The sequence below is a fragment of the Dama dama genome, chromosome 20 (assembly GCF_033118175.1).
Source record: "Dama dama isolate Ldn47 chromosome 20, ASM3311817v1, whole genome shotgun sequence".
Lineage (NCBI taxonomy): Eukaryota > Metazoa > Chordata > Mammalia > Artiodactyla > Cervidae > Dama > Dama dama.
Window position 1 is genome coordinate 75,530,482 of NC_083700.1, and position 13,187 is coordinate 75,543,668.

A 13,187-nucleotide genomic window follows, 5' to 3' on the forward strand; every position below is an offset into this window, starting at 1 on the left:
TCTTGTAGGAAACTCCATGTTTGAGTGAAGGTTATGTCGGGGGTTTGTCTTTTCACAAATAAGGTAATAATGGCTGATAGAATGTTCTAATGAATTTCTGTCTTGATGCTTTTAAAGTGAAATAGTGGTATAGTTTATATTTTTTATTAAGATATTTTGTTTACATTGAGATGATGGAGATGAGGTCTCTTATAGTTAAATATTTTGAGACCTTTGTGCAGTTATGAAAGATTTTAAAATGTGTCACCAGGCACTATACATCTAAGTTACTTCACTCAGTTTCATTTAAAAAGTGGAGGCAGAACATATCTCGAGTTGTAAATAAGTAATATGTTTGGGGGTTGTTTCTGGTGTTTTATGGAGGGAGAATATTAGGTATTCGTTTTTATTGTATTATTTTTCTAATTGCTATAGGTGGTTGGAAATAGAAATTTTTGTTATATGCTGTTAGCGAGTTGCATAGAAAGTCTGAATACTGTATATTAGGATTTTTAAACATCTTTAAGAGACTAACATGGAAAGAACCAACAAATATCAAAAGAGTTAAAAGAACTCAGAAATGTGGAGCTGCTAGAACCTGAATGATTTTGACTTTAAGATCATTATAATGTATACTAGTGGACATCTAGAAGCCATCTATCCTAATAGCAAATTCTTAGGCTCTTGGGTGCCTGCAACTCTGCTTTATAAAGAAAGCAATTAAATGCTTAGAAAATAGATTCTAACCCAGACATTTGTATTTCTACTGAAATAAATGTTTAGGCAGAACATTTAAAATCTAGTAACAAAGCAGTAAGATCCCTCATCAGATTTTCAGACCTGATTAGTTAAACCATGAACATTGTAAAATTGTCAGATTTTATCATTGATCTGTATATTAAGTGTCAGCTTTCAGAAATTTGGGCTCAAATGATTTTTTGCTCAGCCTAGGTTTACCTCTGACATGTTCTTTCAACTTGAGAATCTTGATCTGATGATCAAATTATGGGGGTTATATGAGAAGTGATTGAAATGTGGTTGAGAGGAATTCATGAAATCAGTAATGTAAGGAAAGGTAACCTAAAGTATAAGCTTAATTTCAGAAAGTGATTAGGATATAAATTATTAAAGCCATTAAGATTTTGTCCATGGTGGGAAATGCTAACATTGGAAGTGAGTATCATTTAAATTAGTGCTACATCTAAGCCAGAGGTCAACAGATTTCAGCCTGTGGTCTGTTTTTTGTACAGTTTCTGAGCTAAGAATCGCTTCTACCTTTTAAAAGTGAATGATGTATATAGTCCCCAAAGCTTAAAACATATGGCCCTTCACAGAAAATGTTTGCTGACCCCTGGTCTACACCATCACTTAGGTCAACAAAAGAGGTCTTTAAAAAAAAAAAAAAAAGTTACAGGTGCAGATTAAATCGCCCTGTATGGGAAGTTGTGAAATTTGAAGTATTTAAAAAATTTTAACTTCTTAACCTCTAATCAGAATAAGGGCAAGATATTCAGTAGCTTTTTAGTAAAGATTTATTATTTTTTAAGAAATTATTTAGTTGGCAACCTAAATATGATTCTGAAAGCTGTTATGGAAAGTATAATTTGCTAGACTAAGACACTTAATGGCATGGTTATAGGTTTTCACATTTAGTGGCAATTATCACTTAATGATGATGATCTTTCTATTGTGCTGACTGTGCCATAAGATGAGAAATAGAAACATTTTACATGGGTAAGAAAACAAATGTCTTAACTTCATAGGTTGAACTAGGGCATCAATTAATGGATTCTGAGAACTGCATTTCTCAGCTTAATCAGGATATCCATTTAGGCAGAATCTAGCTTTTGTGTCATTACTTCTGTCTTAACTGGGAGTCAGTTCACTTTGAAATGGAAAGGAAGGGTGAGAAATGGCCCATACAAGTTAGAAAATGATTTACCAAATTATGTTTTTGTTGGAGGTGTTAATTACGTGAAAGTCGTTCAGTTGTGTCTGACTGTGACCCCATGGACTATAGCCTGCCAGGCTCCTTTGTCCATGGAATTCTCCAGGTCAGAATACTGGAAGGGGTAACCTGTCACTTCTCCAAGGGATCTTCACAACCCAGGAATTGAACCAGAGTCTCCGGCATTGCAGGTGGATTCTACCAGCTGAAGCCTCTAATTACATAGGTAGTGTTAAATCAGTAACATTTGTCCCTTTTGCTGCCTGTTGGAGAGACTGACCATTCTGGTGCACTTGAATGTGTACTCTAAGTCTTGTGCTTGGAAAACAAAGAATACTTGGTGATAATTATTCTGATACCTCCGGTTCATTGTGAATTTTTCAAAACTAGACTACCTAAAGTGATAAGAATTGCTCTGAACTGATCTTGGTTGTGGCTTTATTCCTTAAATGGCTGCATAAATGTTACTGGTATGGAAATGTGAAAAGCAAAGGGCTAGTTAATATTTAGGGTTTTGTTATTTGGAGAACTGAGCTGGGAGAATGAGCAGTAGTTTGGACAGTATTGTTTACACCATAACACCATAATTGCAATTGCAGCTGACTTCTCTTAACAGATTTTAGGACCAAAAACGCTTCAATTTGAAGAAATGGTTTTCATTTAGCTAGAATGGAGATGTATAAAAGGATCCAGTTGGACTTGGTTCTTGTTATTGCTCAGAATTTTGTCAGTTTGGGACTGAAGTTTTCTTACTAGCTGATGAATAATGTCAGAAATCTTATTATGGGAACATTGAATTCCTTGTTTCACACCTTGGGTGTAATAATCCACAGTCAGTTGCTTTGTTTGGCAGGCATACTGACAAATAGTGACAAATGTTAGATACGCACATGTTTAGACATTCTGTCACTGCTCAGGCTGCCAGAGGTTTGGAAATTATCTAACACATCAAAGAAAATGGTGGCTTCCTCTCCACCCCAACTGCATTTTATAGCTGAAGATACTTAGGTTTACATGACTGGTGAAATGAATTAAACACAGGAACTTTTCTGTTTAGAGATAAAGTTGGTTTGTCTTCTCTGGAAATTGTGAATTTCCAGTGAAGCTTCCACATTTTTTTCCCCCAACAAAAAAGGAACACCTTTTCCTAAAAACTACAGAAAATTTGGTTTCAGCTTGATACTGTGTACTTAGCAAGGCTTCACTTAGGTGCTACAGTTGTAGTAACTTAAAAAGGCCATGGGAAGACTGGATTGGATAAATTACTTCTGATAAAGGTGTTCATTGATCACTAATAATACGAAGAAAATCAACATGCCCAGCCAGGTATATTGTGTGTGCTTCTGACTACTGTATTTTGTTTATAACGGTATCCGTTGAAGATTGAGGGACACTTTGTCACTGAATCAATAAAATGCAGTAGACGACGTGTTTGATATTTGGATTGGTCCACCCTCCACTCAGCTCTGCATTTTGAGTCAGAAAGTAGAGCTGGAAGTCACGACTGAAATATAGAGAAGTGCTCTGGATGCTGTATAATGCTCAATGAAAATAAAAATCATCTGAGAAGTTCTCTTTAGGAGAAAATGGACAGTTTATTAAGAGAAAATCACCATTATACTATTGCTTGAAGAACTTAAATAATCGGCACCTCCTAATGACACCCAAACAGGGATGTTCCTCCTTACCTTTTTTTTTTTTCAGGATCACCAATTTCTTGTTACTTAAAGTTATTAAACTTCTATCTGCAGATTTTTAGAGGAAAAATTTTGAGAAGTATCCATAGCTGGAGAAATTATTGGCTAACTATTCTTTCTAGCTATTTTTAAAAATCTATTGCAAACACATGAAAAGTGGGTGTTTTAACAACAAGTCTATGAAGCTGTTCTGAAAGTTAACCTGCCACAGACCAGAGGGATCTAAAGGGAGTGTTTATAGGAGTGCAAAGGAATCCAGTCATCCGCAGTTGCGGGAGAGAAGAGGAAACAGGAAATTTAAGGCAAATGGTCTTTAACACCCTCTGTGATGGAATAAGGTTAAGATTTCTTTTCATAAATGAAATCTTGTGATATCCAGTTTTCACCTTGGGATTTGGCTAGGGATGAGGATCATGAGGTTTTTAGGAAAAACCATGTTAGCGCTGGTTACGATCTTTCTGGTGAAAATCCAGGATCTATGAAAAACAGTCTCCATGAGAATCTCACAACAGCTTTTACAGTATTTTGTTGAGTCCAATTACCTGTGGGTAGTATTAAAATCTGAAATTGGAAAAGGGAAGATACAGACTCCACATGACATTCTCTTGCCTACACAAGGCCAGGGTTCCTTGTGGAAGAATTTCTTCACAGTCGTGGAAATTTATAAGTGGCCTGAATTAATTTAAAGGGACCTTGTGGCATCACATAATAGGTCTGTATGTTTCTTGGAGATGTGATTGAAATCTCAGCCAAATTAAGAATGGTTTTTGCCACTTAAAAGTACCATCAACAAAATGTGGAGCCAGTTACCATAGAGTAAAGGAAAGGCACTTATATTTCAACAATTCATACAAGCAACACAACTGGATAAAAACGGCCCTAATTCCTTTCTACTTAAACATCCATGTTTGGAAAAAATCAGGTTAAGTTGGATGGAGTCATAGATACTTTAATTAAAGAGAGAACACACTGTTCTGGTTACTTCTCTATTTGAAAGGCATAATATTTTTATTCATAGTTTTAAATACAGTTTCCTTAAAATAACGGACTTTCTCAGAAGTGTTGATTCCCGTCTGTGACCTATAGTGTGCCTTGTAAGATTTAGATGAGTAGATAAGTTAGCAAACTTAGTGCCAGATTTGTCCTGGTGTCATTTAAGATTTTCCAGCTTTTTAGGTAGTTTCCTAAAGAACCAAGAATGCTCTAGAACTTTGGAAGTATGGAAATGCCAGTTTTTTATTATCTAGTAACAATAGGTTCAAAGATTTTTATGGAATCACAGGTAAACTAGAGTCAGAATCCCAATTGATAGAAAATTTGTTGTGCAGTCACTTGGATGGAGAAGAATTAAAGTAGTAGAAAGTTAGGCTCTAAAACAGACTGTGGTATCAGGTTCTAATAGTATGACTGGGGTTTAGTTAACTTGTGCCATAGTTTTCTCATCTCTGAAGTGGAGAGAACACCTACCTTAAACTAGTCATGGTGAGACCTGAGTTATACCTCTTGAAAACTGCAGGGACTAAGTACTGTGTTAGAGGCTGTTGATCATTATTAACAATTCCTGTAAGAATGGGAGTAAAGGCAAAATTGGCTCGTTATATAAACTTGTATTTCAAAGACCCATTGCTTCAGTTACTACTCTTAACATCCATCCCCCTCTAGTCACTGCTGTGATAAATCTTTTATTCACTTTATGATATTTATACAGTTTTAGTCTACATTGCTAGGAAAGGAGTTCCTGACTCAAATTTTACTGAATATTGTCCAGGTGCCTCCAGAAAAGAGCCAACTGACAGTACTCTTATTAATACCAGCTAATTTTTAATGTTTCTAATTTGGTAAGGAAAAATGGTACTTAATTTTTATTTCTTTGATAAAATGGGTTTTTTCATGCTTATTGGGTATTTATATGAATTTTGTGAGTTGCTCACTCAGTCCATTTTTCTTTGAAGTGTTGGTTCTTTTTTCATATTGATCTGTAAGTTATCTTGGCATATCTTGACAATATTTTTATCTAACTTGGGTGTGTTTTGCAAAGTTTTAATTGGAAATTTATTCTAGTGTAGACTGTGATGTAAAAATATGACTTGTTTCTTTCCATCGTCAGTTGGCCAACTGATTAAATTCCTAATTTTTTTTTTTAAGGTGAAGAAGAGGACTTTCTGGTCTCTTTATTTTAGGGAGTGATTAATTTGAAGGTTTACCTATTAGCCTTTCATTAGGGTGGATAATGTGAATGTCCTTGATTCCTGCAGGCTAGAAAGAGAAGAACAGGGCTTCTTTGGAAGGTTTGAGTAGTGATGCTGCGACAGATGACAACTACATCAGGTGGAAGAAAAAGAGCCTGATGGAGAAAACCAAGAATCGAGTAAGGGGTACTGACTAGAATAGAATGTGCCTAGCTTGGCATCTCTTTCACTGGTGGCTGGGCATTGGTGAGTTGCAGCTGTAGGCTATTCGTGGAAGCTGAGAAATTGGGACAGGGTGGAGGGGAAAAGGCACTAAAGGGAAAGAACTAGATAACAACAGCTTGGCTTTCCTATAGCCTATAAGGAAGACAGAGGCCCAGGAAATGGAGTTTCTGGCTTCTGGTAAAGAGGGTCTTTTTTTTTTAATGTTTTGTTTTTTTTAAAGAGGGTCTTTTTAATGAATAATTGAAGGTAATGATCTTTACACACAAATTGGTAGAGATGCCCGTGAATTCACTGAGAATGAACTTGAACTCTATCTGTAGTATTTAGGTCCCAGAGAATTAAGGAATTTGATAGTTTCAATAAAGCGTAGATTTCTGGGTTGGCTTTTGGGATGTGTATCAGGAGTGAGGATTTAAAGTATTGCTAATTTTCCTGACGAATGAAAGCCTGGCTATATGAATATTGGTGAGCTCTACTAGCCTTGGTAAACGAGGCAATCTGATCTAGGAATTTTACTTGTGTGTGGGCAGGAAGGAAGATTAGAAAAACTATTTGGAGCAAGGGTAGAATGAGGTTACCTATCCTGTCATTCACGGAAAGAGGGCATTTTATCTCCCAGAGTGAGCAGCCAGAGGCATGCTCAAATAGGTTTTTGGTAGCTCAGCAGTAAACAATCCACCTGCAATGAAGGAGACTTGCAGGAGACATGGGTTCTATCCCTGGGTCGGGAAGATGCCCTGGAGGAGGAAATGCAGCCCACTCCAGTATTTCTGCCTGGGAGATTCCATGGACAGAGGAGCCTGATGAGTAACAGTCCATGGGGTGGCAGAGAGTCAGACACAACTAAACAGCAACATGTATTGTAGTAGCGCTGTCAGTCAATGGTAGGGTAGAATGGGGGTTGAGGATGAAGAAGATTACAAGTAAATGCAATTGTCTCAATAAAGAGGAAGAAGGCATAGCTGGACTGCCTTCTAGAACAGAAGGAACAAGGTGGAGGTGATGGCAGGAAACATCTCTTACTTTACACTGATAAACCTACTCTATCAATCTGATTCTTCAGCACTGTGGACCAGGCATGGTGCTGGAGAATCAGATTGCTGTGATCCCTGCCTTCAGGTTACATACAGTCCAGTAGAGGAAAAGTGCATTGTACAAGGGGAGTGCTGAGGAGGCTTCTGCATCCTTAAAAGGAGACTTTTTTTTTTTATTGAGAAAATAGTTGAGGGCTGCAGTACCAACCTGGGGCTTTAAGGGAAGGGAAAAGGTAGTGGTGATGATTTTGTTGCTCAGTCGTGTCTGACTCTGCGACCCCGTGGACTGTAGCCCACCAGGCTCCTCTATCCATGGGATTCTCCAGGCAAGAGTACTGGAGTGGGTTGCCATTCCCTTCTCCAAGGGAAAAGATGTGGTTGGTTAAAAAGGAGACTGGGACCTGTGTGTTGAAGCGGGAGGGGAAGAGTGGCTAAAATGGCTATTAAATAATCTAAAGAAAGCAAATATAGGGACAGCAGGTATTGCAAGAAATAAACGTTGGCTCTTACTCCCAAGAGGTGACAGTTTGGACTGCTTCTGAGGTGGCAGCTTTGTCTGTCATGACCTATTGCAAATAGTCAAACAAGGGGCTCCACAGCCTGGGTGCAGACAAGCCAATGCTGAAGCTGCGGAGATGCCAGGAACCATGCAGTGGGGGTGCTTACACAGCAGCTAAACAGAGTAGAATAGATATGTAAGGAAGAAGCTTAAGCTTTTCAAATAAAGCCTGGGAGAACTATGTTAGTCTGGAACGGCAGGAGGCATGGATGAAGAGTTAAACATTGCCTCTAGCAGAACATTTGTATCTCAGGCCGATGGGACATACTGATCTAGACATAGATGTGGTCTATAGTAGCAACTTTATATACAGTTGACCCTTAAACAATGTGATGATTAGGGGCATCGACTCCCCTGTGCAGTTGAAAATCTGCATATAACTTTTAGTTGGCCTTCTGTATCTGTGACTCAGTATCCACCAATGGATCACATAGTACTGTAGAATTTATTATTTTTAAAAATATGCATATAGGTGGACCCATGCAGCTCAAACACGTTATTCAAGGTCAACTATAAGTGGTTGTTGAATGAATGGTCCTCTGCACTGTTTGCCATTGCTAGTAGGAGTTTTGGTTTCTACTCTTGCCTTTCCCCTTTCTGGACAACATAGACAAGAAAGTTGCAAGAACCCAGACTGGAATTTTTAGATCCACACAGCAGAGGATGTAATCTTAAGGCTCTGCAGAAGGCAAGATGAGGTATCTGGATTTGATTACAGCCAACTCTCAGTTCCTGAGATTCACCCTGAGCTGGCTTACCTGCCCTCTAGCTGCACCCAGATCTGACGGGAGCACCCAGAGGTAATGACCACTGGAGCAGGTGGCTGGGTAGACAGGGCATGACTTGCTGGTTGGAGGTTCATCAGCTTTCCAAACTTCAAGCTTCACCACTCAGAGCATGAGGGAGCCACACCCCATTTTTAACTGGTCCAGAGTCAACTTCTCACCACAGGAGAAGGTGAGTGGGCGAAGGGAACTTGAGGGGAAAATGGAAAGAGAGATGTGCTGAGGCAGTTCTTCCAGAGGATCAGTTATGGGAGCCTCGTGTGAAGGGAGATAATTCATGTTGGAGGGTAAGTAGCCCTCATGGGTAGGAAGGTAGTCCACTGGGAGGACGGTCAAGGGGCTGGCTGGGTTTCCCGGCTTTGAGTCAGGGCCCTTGCTCCCTAGAACCTTGTATAGATCCACCCCTTGTCCTGTCTCTGCTGTGAGAGCTCTCGGAGGTGGTGGGCTCGAGGCAATGTACCCTGTGTCTTCCTCAGAGGTATAGTGACCTTGGACTCCTTGTCCCTTTTCTGACCAGCTGGGGTGATGGGGAGGTCTGAAGACTGGTGTCACTCGACAAAGGACTTCGTTGATAACCAGGGGCTCAGGTTCTTCAGCAGTGGGCCAGTCTTTCAGGAGCCTATCCAAGGCCAGCTGTGTCTTTTCCTGAGAAAGGGAAAGAAGAGGCTCATGTGGCTATGTTGAGTAAGTAGCCTTGACAACCGACTTGTTCAGGCTTCCAAAAGGCCTCGCAGCCTGCACTGCCTAGTCAGCTCAAGGCAGAACGCTGTGGGCCGTTAACTTTGGGCGGTGAGAGAGGCAGTTAACATTGCTGGCGAGCGCGGACTCCTCTCAGCCCCCAGCAGTGAGTCACTATCCCACTAAGCCGTCAGCTAGACTGTTTCTGGTGAGTCAAACTGCACCAGCTGCTCTTCCTCTAGCATAGTAGGCACAGTGGGTGCAGAGGAAAGGCTGAGCTTGCATCTGTCTGGGGAGGAGGCATGGAAGACTTTAAAAGGATAACACTAGAGCTGAATCCTGAGAGGTGTATAGTTTTTCCCAGGTAAGAGGCTGGTGGGGAAAGGAGGATTGGTCTACTCTGGAAGCTGCAGTTCTTTCTTAGGACAGGCACATTAAGGCTTTAGAAAGAAAAGGAGGTCACGTGATGAAGGGACCTTTAAGGGATACTTAAGAGTTCGTGCTTCGATACAACTGCTGAAAGGTTTTTGGCAGGGTAATATCCTTGTCAGTTCTGCTCTTAAGAAAGACTCCTGTGGAATAACTTATTTGGAAGAAGTTTTCATCCTTTCCTCTCTACAGCTAATTTTGTCTGTTACTCTTCTTGCTCTGTCTTTCTCAGCATCTAGTTGGTTACATCTCCTTTCAAAGCTTACTACTGATTCCTGAGTCCAAGTTTAAGCACTTTATTAACATTTCTTTTTATAGGCTTTACTGGGCTCTCACCACACTTGAAACTTTCTTTTATGCTGCCTGCTTGATCTTTCTGAAGCAGAGCTCCAAAGCCCACTTTCAGGAAGTCCCTAGTGATTGTTCCCCACACTGGATTCCTACAACAGCGAAGAAGCTAGCTGTTAGGTTCTTGGCACAAGATGCTTTATATTGTTACTTTAAAAAAAAAAAAAGGGCAAAAAAACCCCCCAAAACATGTCTGTCAGCTGCAAGCAGGGTCCAGATCTTATAGGAGGAGGATAATAAAAATAACCTTGGTCTAGGGCAAGCCCTGAGGACTAATCCCAGCTCTGAGAATCTACAGCTCGGGAAAACTCAATACACCTCTCTGGCCTTTGAGTCACTTATCTGTAAGATGCCAAGCTGTGCAAGAATGGTATGATCTATGCTGGTCACTGATGTCCCCTCCCTTGCCTCGAGCATGGCAAGCGTCCCCAAAGTGAATGACAATGCTGTCTCAGGGCGGACTTCTACAAAGGGCCCTGAGCAGCCAGAGGGTAGGTGTATACCTTTCTTTCCAGAGCCAGCTCTTTTCCTATAGCTAAGCAAACTGGCTCTGGCACATTGGTCTGGCTTGGAACATGGCTGGCAGCTGCCAAACTGCTGTAACCACCGCTATGGAAGGATCGCAGAGAGTGAGGATCATCTTGTTGTATTCATAAGGCAAGGCTCTGCCTTTTGACAGTTCTGGCAGTACCAACTGAGGCTGTACCTCAGAACTTTTACAAAGCAGGCCCCCTGGCTGACAAGTCCTGGGGCAAGGCCTCTTGGACCAGTAATAACTCAGGTATATCATGGGAACTATTTTAAGCTTTTACAAGCTCAAAATGGATAACATCCCAGTATTCCCTTTATGCTTGGGCCTTTTCCTCTCGAGTTTTAAGACCATGTCTTTTTGGCCACATTTTAAGAAATGGTAGGGGGCTTACATGGTGACTCAGATGGTAAAAAATCCGCCTGCAATGCAGGAAACCTGGGTTCAATCCCTGGGTGGGGAAGATCCCCTGGAGAAGGGAATGGCAATCCATTCTAGTTTTCTTGCCTGGAGAATCCCATGGACAGAGGAGCCTGGCAGGCTACAGTCCATGGGGTTGCAAAGGGTCAGACATGACTAAGCAACTGATACTTTCACTTTCAGGGGAATGTAAAATCTGAGAACTCAAAGCACATTTTGTTGGAGGTGAAAGACAATTGTTTCTGATGTCTGTCCCAGGCTGTCACCAGGAAAGCAGTTTGGGCCTTTAAAAATAGTCTACCCCTGCAAGGGTCAAGTGACGTGGGGTTCTGAGGCTGCCACAAGGCGATGGCATGTTTAATTTTTTTTTTTTAATTTTCTAATTTATTGGGGTTTTTTGTTTTGCAAAAGAAATACAGGGACATAGTCTTGTAATTTTTTTTTTCTGTTCAAAGAGAATTTGTAATAAAAATTAAGTGGCCTTCATGCCTTCAACTGCCTCCCCAAAGACAACCACCATTACCAGTTTCATATTTAGGCTTCCAGAAATATCCTCTGCACATGTTGGAGAGTGTGTGTGTGTGTGTGTGTGTGTGTGTGTGTGTGTGTGTGTAGAATCACCTTCCTTTTATACAAATGAGAATCCACTTTAGACAATAATTACAAACTGCTTTTTTTCACCTTTAAACATACTAGAGATTTAGATACATATAGATCTCAGTTTTGTTTTTAGTAGTTTCATAACGTCTTGCCATACGGATATACCCAAATGTTTAACCTGGCCCCCTGGTGGCAGGTTACCTTATGTAATGTCCGGCTTCTATTTATAATGCTGCAATGAAAACACTCACACTGTACAAATGCGGGCACGTGTGTGGCAATTTCTGTTATTGTTTCCCTGTGTTACTTTCTCTAACCCTTTGTTTATCTCAGCACCTCTTCTGAGCTTTTTATGGGCTCTTCAGTGGTCTGTATGCCTCTGTGTCCCCTCACACCCAGGCAGTGGCAAATAGAGACCATGACACCAAAGCCGCCAGCCTGGGAGCCAGGTGTCCGTGACTGACCCAGAGCTGCTCCCCACTGTGCTATTTCAGGCTTTCGGGACATGGGACTGTGGCATCTCAGCATTGGAAGAGAGAGACCTTACAGCTCCACTTATTCAACTCCTGGTACCGGAATCCCCTCTAACACTAGCAGTGGCATCCTTATTGAGTACATTCCCATAAGTCATTACAATATTGCCTCCAAGTGAGGGTCCACTGTGGGAACACCTCTTGAGTTAGTTTTTTCAGCTCAGAGGCGCTGACTGCTGGAAACACCCTCCTCACCCTGTGCTGGAGATCTTTTAGAACATTTAAAAGTATAATGGCAGACAGCACATCCTGCTTATACGTGAACCCAGGATTCACCTGTTGTTGACTAACACTGGACAAGTTACTGAGTCCTCTGTGCCTCAGCTTCCTTATTTGAGAAACGGGGAAAATAACATTACCACCTCATAAAGCTGTTGTACAGGTTAGATGTTAATACGTGAAAGTTTTTTTACAGTGCCTGGCATAGAGAATGTACATTATATTTTATATATAAACATATTATTGTGTAATATTGTTATATATCATAATATTGTATATAATTATATGTCAAATGCTCAAATATACATCATATACATGCATATATACATATATTGTTATTATTATACTGTTCTTGCTACTGTAACTTAACAGGGACAAAACTCCTCAATAGAGAGTGAAGACTTCAAGAATAAATCTTACTGGGAAGAAAATGAATGATCTTTGCCTTGTATGATCCATGTGCTTTACATGGCATCTGACTTAGGCTTCACAACAATATATATGAGATATATTGTCAACTCCTATTTTAAGGAGGATGAAACTAGGGCTCATGTCACCGGACAAGCTCCTCAAGGATCACTGACATAGTAAGTGGCGGAGGTGGCCTTATTTCAAAGGCATTAAACTGTGGTGACTTAAATGCCTACTGAGGCAGACACAGCTGGGACCAGCTCTTTCCCTGAGGAGCAGCTGGTACCACTGTCTTTTGGCCTGAGGAAGGGTGTGGATGAGAGAATGCATGGGTAACTGAAGAGGAAGAGTCTTGGAGGAACTGGGCTCTAAGACGTGAGAGTGTGGGGCTGCTAAGGCCCCAGGCAATGGGAAGGACGTGGGCCCCCCTGCCCCCCTTTATTCCCCTTCAGTGCATATTCCGGCTCCACATTCAGATGCCTTCAACTTCAAGGTCCTTGGCCGGAGACAGACCCTTTCGCCCGCTGTGAGCTGCTTTCCCCTCCTGGGACTGTGTGGCTGCAAGTCCCTGCCTGTCCTCTACTCCCAATAATCTCCTGTGCTA

The 13,187-nt window shown here is 40.9% G+C and overlaps 1 protein-coding gene across 1 annotated transcript in view; it reads right to left on the bottom strand.

Annotated features, from left to right (window-relative positions):
• Window positions 1-4,842: 4,842 nt before the first annotated feature.
• IL12RB2 (interleukin 12 receptor subunit beta 2) overlaps window positions 4,843-13,187 on the bottom strand; it is a 74,007-nt gene continuing 65,662 nt past the window's right edge. Inside the window, exon 16 of the mRNA XM_061121651.1 lies at window positions 4,843-9,061. Coding sequence (XP_060977634.1) covers window positions 8,522-9,061 — 540 coding nt within the window. The 3' untranslated portion in view covers window positions 4,843-8,521. The remainder of the gene's footprint in view (window positions 9,062-13,187) is intronic.